This window comes from Hevea brasiliensis, chromosome 5, assembly GCF_030052815.1.
Source record: "Hevea brasiliensis isolate MT/VB/25A 57/8 chromosome 5, ASM3005281v1, whole genome shotgun sequence".
NCBI lineage: Eukaryota > Viridiplantae > Streptophyta > Magnoliopsida > Malpighiales > Euphorbiaceae > Hevea > Hevea brasiliensis.
The window spans coordinates 108061141-108075084 of NC_079497.1; the positions used below are offsets into that span (position 1 = coordinate 108061141).

General features: G+C 31.2%; 1 protein-coding gene across 1 annotated transcript; it reads left to right on the top strand.

Annotated features, from left to right (window-relative positions):
• The first annotated feature begins 4496 nt into the window (after positions 1–4496).
• LOC131180148 (uncharacterized) lies at positions 4497–4874 on the top strand. Its single transcript, XM_058147769.1, has one exon. It carries the CDS (start codon positions 4497–4499, stop codon positions 4872–4874), a length of 378 nt encoding a protein of 125 aa, XP_058003752.1.
• The last annotated feature ends 9070 nt before the right edge of the window (positions 4875–13944 follow it).

Consider the following 13944-nt stretch of genomic DNA (forward strand, 5'->3'; position numbering starts at 1 on the left):
ACTCAGGCAGGGATTGAAGGATCAAATCCGTCTGCAATTGAAAATCCATGTGAAAGTGAAGAAGTTCCAGCTGCTCAATAAGCTGAATTATCTTGTGGACATGATCTCCTACATTCTGTCCCTCAGACATCCTCATGCGGAATAGCTGTCTAGATATCTCATACTTAGCATTCCTGCTGTGCTCACCATACAACTCTTGCAGGTGAAGGAGGATCTCACTTGCATTTTGCATATTTTCATGCTGCTTCTATAACTCATTACTTACAGAAGCAAGCATGTAACATTTGGCTCTCATATCATGCTCCTTCCACTTGTCCAAAGTATCTAGTTCCTCTTGAGTGGCCTCTGGAGGTAAGGGACCAAGAACTTTTGAGTCTAAAACATGTCCAATACGTTCTAGGTTCAAGATAAGTTTTAAATTTCTTAGCCAATCAGAAAGATTAGGTCCCGTTAACCTATTGTGATCAAGTATGCTTGCAAGGATATTGGATGGTGGTGATTGTTGTGTGCTCATTATTATCAGAAAATCAACTACAAAAAATAACTAGATTAATTAGTAAATATATCAAGTAATTAACCAATATGATTATGGTCTTTTAATCAAATTGGTCATCCCACTAACTTGGCGAATCCTACACTTTCAAAGTAGGAAACGGAAATTCTAGTTGGATGGATTTCTAGTGGGTGATTGAATTTTTATAGTCTTATTGATCATCCTCAGGCACATCCATTATTGAAATTACAATAAACTATAAGTGAGCAACTCCTTGCCCATCACATCTCATGTGAGGTTCAATCATTTATCTAACCCTTAATGCTCAAAATCTCAGGCACATCCATTATTGATTTATCTTGCATTAGTTAAGTTGATCCCATTGAGCCAGTAAACATACAAATAATTTTAATGTCCTTAGGCACATCCATTATTGGCCATCAACTATTTACATATTTACAACATCTCATGCTTAACAATTATTCTTAAAAAAATCTCTTAAATAAATGCATCACATGCAAGTATTTAAAATTTCTTAAAATAATTGCCTCAATGGAGGGCCCATGATATAATTACTTTAATTATACCATTTCTAACTTAATCACTTGTTTGGAAGATTTAGTGGTCAGCTTAATTATTATTATAGTCCCACTTTGCTCATTATCCAATTGGCATGCATATATCATATACTTGCATACATTCCTATACATCTTATGCATACATGGATAAACAAATAATATGATATGATCATGGACTTTCTAAGGGATCAATTCTGAGCCACCAAGAATTGAATCAGGGCATTCCTAGGTATATTTCATTTATTCATTTTACAAGAGTTGCTGAAGGAGTACATAATCAACACTTGGTCTTGATTTCCTCCCACTGGTCCCATCAATGCTCTTGACCTCCTTGATCTTCTTGCAATCCAATTACATTATAATCCTTGGCATACCAAGGCGAATTTACAAGAATATAGACTTTAAAGTCCTCAAATAAATGAAATTACAACCCAAATTATTACAACATTTATAATACATGCCACTAAAATAAAATTAATTATTTTACAACCCAAAAAAAAATAAAAGAAATAAATCCAATCACATTGGTTTTTTATTATCCATGATCATCCATCATGCATATTAAAATTTAACAATTAAATAAAATATACATACTAAAAAATTAAATTGAATATCACATATTTAACCAAAAAATTCAGATTTGAATCTCATTCAAACAAATTTAAATTTAGAAACCCTTTCGAAATTTAATACCTTGAAAACATTTTTTCAATAATTAATTGTGTGATTAAAATTCCTAATTAAATAATTTAATTAGGTATGGGCCTAATTATGGGCCCTAAGATATACAATAATTGCATAAAGAAGCCCAAAACCTAAGCCCAAAACCAAAACGCACCCTTGGGGTGTTCATCTCAACCATGCCACCACCTATGAGCACCATGACATTGATGCCGCCACATATGAACACCCGAACAGCTTTAGATTAATCCAAATTTGATCCAATCACACAATTAAACATCATATACAATCTTAATGGCAAATATAGTGGCTCTGGTACCAATTGAAGGAGCGGAAGCATGGTAATTAGTGCATTTGAGCATTGAATTTCAAAATTTTTCTTCTAGGATTTCATACATAATGCTACATCTCTTATGTGTCTAATTAATTTCAATGCTCAATTATATATTAAAACACTTTTAATATGTATTAGAATCTTCATTTGCTATTTAAGATTGTGAATTAACAAATTAATTCAATTAAATCCTAGTTTGAAAGAGGAATTTGGGCACTAACTTCTTTGATGCACTATGGATGCAATTGACACCTTTAGGAAGCTCCTAGGACTCCAAGTGTTGTCCTTCTAGCTTGTTCACACCAAGATCACCAATGGCAGCCCCCAATTTTGCTTCTCAAGCCTTTGCCAACCAATTATTATTTGGAGTTTTGCTTTTAGAGAGGTTATATGTGTGTATAGGACACTAGAGATAATTCCTAGCAATTTTAATTCAAAGAAACCAAGGGATTTTTCTTTGAATCAAGTGAGAAAAGAATAGAGGAGATGGACTCTCCAAAGGTGCCGTCCACTTTGAAGAGAGGAAGAAGAATTAATTTGTTTCTTCTTTCTTTTCCTTTTATACTTAGGTTAAAATCTCATTAACTCTTTGCCACATGTCACCACTACATTACATTTTATTCTTAATTGACTTAATCTCATTAAGTCAAGTGTTAAAGCTAGACTTAATCTTGACTTTGATCATCTTACATGATAGGAAGATAAATGACAAGCTTATATGGTGTCATGTGTCACCATCTCATGGTGCCACATGTCACCATGTGAAATGACCAAATTACCCTTATGTTTTAATTTTGAGTTATCAACCCAAATCATTATTTCTCCTCTTCTAATCAATTTATATCAAATATAAATTAATTAATTAATTAATTAATCTCTATTAATTAATTTCTCATAATTAAATTCATATTTAAACACTTTAAATATAAATTTAACTTATACTATACATCTAATAACCTAGATTTGGTTTCAAGCCATGCTAGGAACTTTGTAATCTCATTACAAATCAAACCTATTTAATTAATCAATTAAACTCTTTAATTAATCAATTAAATCACATTTTACTTGGTGATTAACTTGTGTATGTGTGTGACTCACTAGGCTCATCACTAATTGGCAATGAGATATGATATTAACTTTTAATATCATCAGAACTCTTTTTTACCATAAATGATTTCTCGAAATCATTTTAGGCATCTCATAGACCATAGTTGACACTTAGCATAGTATGCCATAGCCACCCAATCAGTAACAAGGAATACCTTTAATCATATGTTACCATGCACTAGAATCTCTCCGTTACAAAATCCCAATTTGAGCTGGAGTCATGGTTAATGTCAAACCCCATTTGCTATGAACATTATGTTCTCTTTTAATTTCAGTTCTTGATTAATTAGATTTTCTTGTCAGAAACTCTTTTCTGACTAAATCTGTCTGTCCTGGCCAGGAACTTGAAACATCAAGAATAATTAAATGAACATAGAATTTTATCCCTATTTACTTAGGGTAACGGATTTCATCTTGATCAACATCTATCTCCATATATAACTAGTAGGAGCCAACACATGCCCATATACCCATACACAGTACAAATATGAAAGCAGTATCAAACTCAAACCACCTATATACAAGATAACTGTGTTATCTCAGGTCTAAAGATTATATGTACTGATATAATATATGATAATGCATTGACAAGAGTAAACTCCATATACTTGTCATAAGCGTCACTGGTTCGGTCTACTTTTCATGTATTAGTGCCTATCATGTTTGTTATGTAGCATGAGACTCACCACTCCATCTTATTTATATCTCACATAAATACCTTGGGAACAAACATGATTATACTCTTTCTGGATAAGTCATGTCCTTTGTGAAGTATCCTCGATTGTGAATCAATTTATGATACTTTGTGCTAGAAATACTGTCACTCATATTCTTAACAACTTAAGAATAGAATTTCTAACAAAATATCAATGGACATTTTCTATTACATATAAATATATTATGTAAACGAAAAAGTGAAATTACCTTTTATTAATAAAATATGTACTAGATACATATAAAATGATATGCTCTAGGACATACTACTAACAGCAGAGATTGTTGAAACAGAGGTATGGGGATTGAAGTCACTAAGAGATACGCTAGGGCACAATGAAGGAGAGGTAAGCACCAAAGCTGATGGAAGTTATGAGATATCAAGTCAAGCACAATGGAGGTATAATGAGTATTGAAGATGTCAGAAAAAGATTAAAGAGTGGTTTGAGGTATGAGTTTCACTATGAAATGACGATGATAGCTAGGATACTACAATAGGTAAAAGAGCTATGCGGATCCTAGGTGAGAGGATGTAGAGTTTGCAGTGGGTGATTATGTATTCCTAAAAGTCTCCCCAATGAAAGGAGTCATGAGATTTGAGAAGGAAGGCAAGCTACCACCCAGATACATAGGACCTTTTAAGGTCATTGATAGAGTTGGAACAGTTTCTGACCAGTTGGAGTTACCACCAAGCTTTTCTCATGTCCACCCAATATTCCACATCTCCATGCTGAGGAAGTATATTCCTAACCCTTCACATGTGCTGCAACCAAATGTAGTAGAGTTGAATGAGAACCTGACCTTCGAGGAGCAGCCTGTAACCATAGTGGACTATCAGATGAGGCAACTAAGGTCAAAGCAGATCCCTAAGGTTAAGGTTTTATGGAGAAGCCAGTCAGTAGAAGAATGCATTTGGGAGTCAGAGCAGAATATGCGCAGCAAGTACCCGTACTTGTTCAATATGTAATCCTGTAATTTTATTATACTTTGTGTAAAATTCAAGGACAAATTTTCTGTAAGGGAAAAAGAATGTAATATCCCTAATTTTCAAATAATTATTTTATATGTAAATATTTTATTCTAACCCTGGTATTGTGGGCTTCGCGTAGGTACTTTCGTTTCTTGGAAATTCGATCATCGCCCGAATCTGTAATTTCAGGCCGAACAGATAAGCTGCTGGAACTATTTCGAAATTGAGCAAAGTTATAGGCTACCCCACCTATGACACCCCTTATCCGTCTACAGTGTAGCCGAGTAAAACATGCCACACAGTATGCTGGAGCACTTCCTTTATCTTATTTTATTACCATTTCTGATTTTATTAATTAAAACGCCTTTTATGCAAAATTCACATATATAAGTCCTTTAAAAAGAAAATTTGATTAATTTAAATTTCTACAAATTTTGTCAAAAATCCAACAGAGTGCCGACTGTAAATTGGAAAAAGAAAATCTTCTGAACCTGTTAAAAAGACACTCCAAATATTTTTTTCAAGCCCACAACTCCAAATATATCATCATTTCTTAACAAATTCTTATCAAATTCTCAAACTTTCAATCATTCAATTCACATCATATTCATACTCAAACATACATAAATACTCAAATTTTATTTATGAACACAAATTTACATATAATCACATTATTACAAAATTAGATTACAGAAGTGTCAAATATGCATGATAAAATAAAAGTTTAATTACAAAGTTTACAAAAATTACAAAATACAAGATGTAAACTAATGTCCTACCAAATGCACTGTAGCTGAGAGGTGACACAGGACACTAGCAGATTTGACTCTCACCCTGACTGGGGTCTACTAGGATCGTGCTCCGTATCTCCAGTACTTACGCGTAGAAAAAGCAACACGCTAAGCAATACTGCTTAGTAGTGCCAATAATAAAATAAAAGAGCTAAAATAAATTAAACATGTAGAATGTATGTTGATTTTTCATACGGACAAGTTTCTGGTAATTATTTGTAGTATTAGTAATTTGGTACTTTTTATAATAATTATTTGATTAAAATTTATCAAGATTTATTTTTATTGCCCAAGTAACCTATACTAGTTGATTGGATCGGATAAACGGGTAAACTAGCACCGGGTACCAAGTACCTCGGGTTGTCACACCATCGGTCATATAGTGTCTCCCAATGTGCAATAGAATAGCTAATGAGCTGTAATAAATATTAGGCACAAGGCCAAGTATCACAATAGTGTCAGAATGGCTAAAAGCCATAAAATCACAGAATGGCCACTTAAGTCATGAATCATAGAATGCATGATGCCATGTGCAGTACTGCTATCGGAACCCTATTGGTATGCCAACCTATCCAATCCAATCACACTAGGCCTACTAGGGCATATTACACTTTTAATTATACAATTCTTTGTAATTGAAGTTTAATTGTTACTATTTATTCCATTAGTCAACTAATGTTGACTTTTTTTTATAGACAATAGGTATATTGGTTCTAATATCACCAACATACCATATTTTGCATTCTAAAATTGTTGGCATTGGTTGCCCATACCATTTCAAAGCTTAGTGTTGGTTATTTACAATTTTTAGATTTCAAGCACTAAGGTTATTGTTCCATTGGTCATTTGTACAGTAGAAATTTGATAAAATTCTCTTCATGAAAGTTGTTCCTTTATGTGTCATCTTTAATTTTCTTTTTGAATCACTCCATTTGGAGTTTTCTAGCTCAAGGTATGCTAATTTTAGCAAGGCTGGCCAGATTGGTATCTACCCAGAATTTCTGGGCAGAATTCCATTCTGGCAGCTTGGTGTCCTAATTTTTTCTGGATAATTTCATTAGGTTCTGGTCAAAATTTGAAGTTGCGTTCTTCATAAAAGTTGTCCTAAATTATCTAAGCTTTTTATTGATATAAATTTCAGGTCAATTGGACCTTTCTACAATGAGTTATGACCAAATGAATGAACACTATTTATTTAGTCATTTTGCCCATGACAGAATGTGTGTTACCTGGATTAGGTCAATTTTTAGGGCCACTTAGTTTGGTTTTCTGGGATAGGTTCCTTCATTAAAGTTGTTGCATTTTGTGTCTAGTTTAACCTCCAATTGGAGTTATGTAACTTGAGTTATAATCCCAAGAGCACACTGGACTCAAAGGGTCCAGAATGCACACTTAAGGCATTCTGATTCTTTACATTAGTTAATGTCACCAATCACTCCATTTTCAATTCAAACTACACCAAATGGTCACTAATTGACCATTACAACATCGTTTTGTGTTCAATTGCATCAACCCCCATATTTGAGTTTCAAACCCTAGCCCTAAAATTCTAAAGTTTCAAATTCTTGCACTAAACTCATAATTTAATGTTTTAAGTGATACATTCATATGAAGGGTAGCCTATTCACTCATTTAAATGAAAGAAATTCATCACAACCCTAAGATAACCATGGCTGCCGAAAATGAAGAGTGGGCATATCAATGTATTTTATTTCAATTCCTTATAATTTTCAACTTAATTCAACTTCCTGGACTTCAATTTAAAGAAAAATAAGGATATTGTACACTAACCTCACTTGAGAGCTTACTTGAGCCTATAATTCTTCTCAATTTCTCCTTCTAATGGCTACCTAAAGGTGAATTAGGGTGTGAGGAGAAGTTTTAATGAAGAAAGGTTAGGGTTTTATGGTGGAAAAAGTGAGGTTTAGCAAGAGAGAGAAAGCTTTAATGGAGGTGGTGAGGGGAAAGAGGGCTGCCGAAAATTGAAGGTTGAAGGTGAGCAGAATTTTGTTTTAATTTTATCTCATTTGATGTATATTTATCTCCTTTAAAAATGCTTGTTGAAATTTGATTGGTGGAGGGCATAATAATGACATCATGCTTACTTAATAAATCTAATTTACCTTCATTTCTTTTCTTTTCTTTACTACTCATTTTCAATTTAATTTTTAGTAATATTTATTCATATTTTATGTCATAATAATTATTTACTTAATTAGATAAGTCGATCAAAAATCATCTCTGAAGACGAAATGACCAAAATGCCCTTCGTTTGGCTTATTGAGCCAAAATCATCTATATCGACTGAATAAATTCTAGGAGAATTTTCTTGGCATTCTAATGCCATTGAAACCTCAATGACTTTTCTCTAGAGTCCCAAAAATTATTTCACGAATTTTTCCTTGGGTTTAGGGCTTCTAGCTGTGAAGACAGCAATTTCCCGTTAGGTTACTCACGACCCATGTAACAAGCTACACCAAGTAAGAAGTGTAGAACAATTAGCTCATAAGGACTGCCATTATATAACCATTCATCAACGGATGCCGCTTCCCATATTGGGTAAAAATGCAAACCTATAGCCGCAGAAGTAGGAATAATGGCACCAGAAATAATATTGTTTCCATAAAGTAGAGATCCAGAAACAGGTTCACGAATACCATCAATATCTACCCTAGGGCACTGGCCCATTTAACTTATTTGTATTTTATTTCTTAAATTTTTCTTAAATTTTTCTTACTATTATTTGAGTTATTTTTGACTCCTCACTCTAGTCTAGATACAATTCCAGATATTCTAACTGTCCGGACAGACCTTGATCACCGAAACAGTAGAACATATGGTAAGGCTAAAGTGAGGGTGTTACAACTCTTCCCCTCTAATTTAAATTTCATCCTCAAAATTTACTTGACTTAAGTAATCGAAGAGCTGCTACCTCCTTGCTTCTTCACTTTCTTATATTGCCTCATCAATGTCTGGGTTCGGCTCCTCTCTAGCCTCCATGGCATATACCCGTGGTGCCACCCTGACTTTAGGCCTTTCAACTGTCTCAGAAATAATCTTTTGTGAAATATCAGTCATCTCAGCTCTACTAGGTCTTCTACCCCTTTGCATTGTGGGGGCTGGTCTATCAGCTCGTGCTGGAACTTCTAAATTACTCCTCTGAGGGCAATCTCTTATGAAGTGATCCATAGCCCCACCCTTGAAACACTCTCTAGTTAATAGTTGACACTCTCCTCTGTGTCTCTTGCCATAGTGCATACATTCTAGCACTAGGGCTGATCCCCTCGTTACAATGCCCGGGGAGCTAGCTATAGATATCCCAGTCTGGCCTCTTTGGCCCTGTGCCTGATCTTGTGAACCAGAACCCTTAAGCTTCTTACTGTCAGTCAGTATACTTAAGCTTCTTACTATCAGTCTTCTACCCCTTAACCACCATTTGCAAATTCCCCGGATGCATTTCAGGAGTCAGAATTGGTATAGGTAAACCCGAACCCAAAGTTTCTTCAGTTATTTAGTGCCGAGTTTAGTATAAAAATCTATAAAATATTTGAGATTTATTAGAAAATTATAATTCTTTTTGCAATAACTTTATAATATTGTTGAGGACTGCGGGGCAAAGTTTTAGAAATTTTAGAGCTTATTTGAGTAATTTTTGCAGAATATCCGTTTTAGGGCATAAAATGTACTTTTTCAAGTTTGTGACTATTGCCTAGTTTAGAGGGGAATAGTAGAATATGCCAAACGCTAATAAAACAGTGTAGATTATGTCCGGGTCTTCACAAAATTAAATGTGATAATATATATATATATATATATATATATATATATATATATATACACACACACACACACACACACATGACACAATGTGAATAAATGGACATTAATTAACACAGTACATGACAAGAAAAGATAGGTAACCCCGATACCGAATGTGACACACTTTGCTCAGCTACACTGTAGATGGATAAGGGGAGTCAAGTATAAAATAAAATTTCTCATATACATGCAACACACATAGTAAAAAACTCATATATGTAAGAAATAAAAGTGAGTAAAGAGAATAATGAGATTGATAAAAATACCTCTAATTCTTTACATTATTTATAATTATATTTTTATTATTTAAGTTATTTTTAAATTTAAAACTCTTTGTCTTACTTATATTTAATTTTTATTTTTTTTTAAGTAGTAGTAACATTAATCCAAAGAACCATTTACGTCGAGAGTAGCAAAATTTTCAACCAAGGGAGGCAACTCCACTCACTTTCACCAGAAGAAGAAAGTGCTAATTTTGCCAGTGAATGAGCTAGCTGGTTAGCTTGCCTATTAACATAAGTAATAACTCCTATTAAAAGTGCTAAATCTATTAACTTCTACTTTAATATGTAATTTCTTTTGATTTTAAACTTTTTTTTTCTTTTATTTTGTGTGGAAGAGTTTTTCTCTTCCATTTAAATTTAGATTTCCAATTTAAAGTTTTTATTTATTGAGATGAGTCTTATTTGTATGGATGCATATTTCTTTTCCTCTAACTATTCACATGAACATAGCCTTATTGTATAGTTTATTTAAATATTTTAACATTGAGTAATAACTTCTATTACTATTTCAATATAAGTATGTCTCTTTTTAATATTCATTCCTATAATCATGTTTGAAGATAGGCATGACGGTTGTTCTCGAATCTAACCTAGTCCAATTCACCCTGCACTCGATTAATTTCCTCAATCTATCTAGGGCTAGAACAGGGAGAAAATCTTCCTGCCCCGACGACCCACCTTTGTAATAATATATTATTATTTTTATTAAAAAATGATTTATTTTATGTATAAATATTATAATTTTAACAATATATATATATATGTTTAAAAATTATAATTTTAATAACTTAAAATTTAATAATAAATTTATATTATATAATAATAATTAGAATAAAAAAAATATAATAATAATAAAAAAAATTCCTGTAGAAAACTTGCCATGCCTCACTCTCCATCGGAGAAGTCCTGTCTTGATTTCGATCTTATGTGGGGCAATGATGGGAGAGTGATACCGACCCAACTCACCTTATTGCCATTCCTATTTGAAGGTAACTAATGTTCTACTAAATTATCAATGTACAAAAATTGGTTTGATAATTTACTTTTTAATGCAAAGAAATTTTCTTTTAAATTTTTAGTGATAGATTATTACGCCGAACATAATTTCTCTCATTTCAGCTTTTGTTATATAAAATATACATAATAAACAATCAGGCTAAATTCATATATAATATAAATTATTATGATCTGAAGTGATTATATTAATATATATTTTATACCCTTCATTCATTTAGAGAATCATGATTTGTAGTGATTATATTAATATATATTTTATAGTCTCAATCTAAAATTAATAATATATATGTGAATATTTTATACCCTTCATTAATTTAGAGAGATTTAATTTTTTATATATAAAATATGCTAATTCTCAAGAAAATAAATAAATAAATTCTCATAATATTTTAAAGTTTATAATTAATTAAAATGAAATTCTTTTCTAAAATTATATCTAAAAAAAATTAAATCACAAGTATAACATGCAATATACATTAAATAGTATTAATAAATATGAAGACTATAATATCTCCTACTTTATTATAGGCAAAGTACAAATTAGTACCCAGAATTTTATATTTTTTAAAGTAGAGGTGTAATTTTTTTAATAATAAGTGAATATTTTTGAGATTATTTCCGGATGTATAATATTTAACTCCTTTCTAAAGCAACAATATATCAACCACAATAAAAAATTATTTACCTGGTTAGCACTATTGTTTATTGTAAAAATAATTGGTTAGTTGATATTTTAAATGTGTGTGTGCCCGATACTAAATGTATCAACTAAGTGTATGTCTGATTTCTATATCAAAGCAATTGTGGAAATTAACTATACTGACACAGATTTATCTTGATTGCAATGAAAATTATGTTAATTACTTGAACAATGATTATAGAGTTTGAAAATTAAAGGGCTATGCTTAGGAAATAAAGATAACTTGAAATTGAAATTGGGAACAAAAATAAAAGATAAAGACCACTAGAATCTAGTTTGTTGAGCTTAGACATAGTAATGGTTTGATTCGAACTGTAAACTAGATCAGAATAGGATTGGGTCAAAGATTTTCAGTACTTGAACCAGATTAGAACTATTCTTATAAAGCGTATAGGAATCTGTGTGTGTGTGGGGAGGGGAGAGAGAGAGATGAAAAATAAGGGAGAATAGACTTAGCTAAGGGCCGATTTTGATCTGTTTTCGAGTCAGAACCGCCAGATCTTTGACCCTTGGAGGCTTGAACAGAAATCGACACAGATTTAGATGGTTCAAATCGGTTTTGGGCCAACTTCAATATTGTTTTAAAGTGGTTCTGATTTTAATTTTTAATTATTACGATTTCAATGAAGCCCCGATCTAGTCCAGTTTGAGACGGTTTCAATTCAGTTTCGATTGGGTATAAATTTTAAATCAGTATTCTTGAAAAAATTTAAATTTAATAAAATTACAAGTAAAATATCAATGCTCATTTATGTCATATTTGAAGCTTTAATAATAATTAAATTGACCATCCATTAATTAATTCGAACCACGAACCATAAAATAAATTCATTAACAAGAAATTTATCAAATATTTCTTCATTTCTCAATTCACATTAATTATATTCCAATAAAATTCTAACACTTTCCATTTTAAATTAATAAAAAAAAATCTCTTATTTAGTTCTAATAATCTTTCAATTCAATCCCCAATTTCACTTAATTTAAAATATGAATAAGTTCTCATAAATAATTTAAGAAATCTATAAAAATTTCAATTACCAAACAAACATATCTTACATAACAGGCATGAATTAATATAAAATTTTAACAAATAATAAACTCATTTCCTTTAAGGAAAAAAAAAACTCTATTCTTATATAAATTGTTTTCTCAAATAATAATAATAATAAAATTTATAAAATTTACCAATTATAAAGAAGTTCTTTTTTAGGTATTTCTACACCTTAAGCACACAAGAGAATATTTTTGAATTCATTAAACTTTAATAAAACTAAAAATCTAAAATATCATAATTAATTTCAAAAATCATAGAAATTATTACATTCCTTATTTGAGATTTATAGAAGAATTAAAAATGCTCACAATCATCTACATAATCTAGAAAAAATATTAAAAATTTTAAAATTTTAAAAATTTCAAATTGAACCTAAAAATCTAAAAATGCTATTTAACTTAAAAACTCATAACAATTATTGTGTACCTTATTTGAGAATGGTCCAAGAATTAAAAATACTCACAATCATTCAAATAATTTAAGAAAAATGTTAAAATAAAAGAGTTTTAAAAAATTTTAAATTGAACATACAAATCTAAAATACATTAACTAAATTAAAAAATTCATAGAAATTAATGTGCAACTTATTTAAGAATGATTCAAGTATTAAAGATACTCAAACTAATCTACATAATTTATGAAAAATGTAAAAAATAAAATTTGAAAATTTTAAATCAAACTAGAACAGGATCAAACTGCCGGTTCCTGATTCTATTTCACAATAGGGGAAATCATAATTCCCTGCCCCTCCAACTAGGGCTAAGCAGAATTCGGTTCAAATCGAAAAATCGAACCGAACTGAGTCAATTCGGTTCAATCAGTTCGATTTTAAAATTAAATCGGTTCGGTTCAATTCGATTTTAAATTATAAAAATTTCGGTTATTTCGATTCGGTTTTGAAGAGAAAAAAAATCGATTAAACCGAATCGAACCGAATAGTAATTTATATAGTCAAATCAAGTTAAATCGAACCGAATCGATTTTTAAATTGATTTATTTTTATAAAAAATTTATGAATTATATTTAATTATATATATATTAATTGTTTAATTTCATTGATTAATGGTTATTAGATTCAAGCCAAAGTTAAAATTAGACCAAATAACTTAAAAATTAAGTCTAAATTCAAAAATCAATAAAAAATCAAACCGATCAGTTTAAACCGAATCGAACCGAAATAGAACGGTTCAGTTCGATTCGGTTTTTCACCCATTTTAGTTCGGTTCGGTTTCTAAAATTTACGGTTTGATTTTTGTAATTTAATTCGGTTCGATTCGATTTGAACCGAATGCTCACCCCTACCTCCAACAGTCCTAGTCCTGGTCCTGGTCCTGGTCCCGGTCCAGTTCGAGGACTAAAACTATTGAACCAATTTAGTCTAGGGTTTGACCTAGGTTGG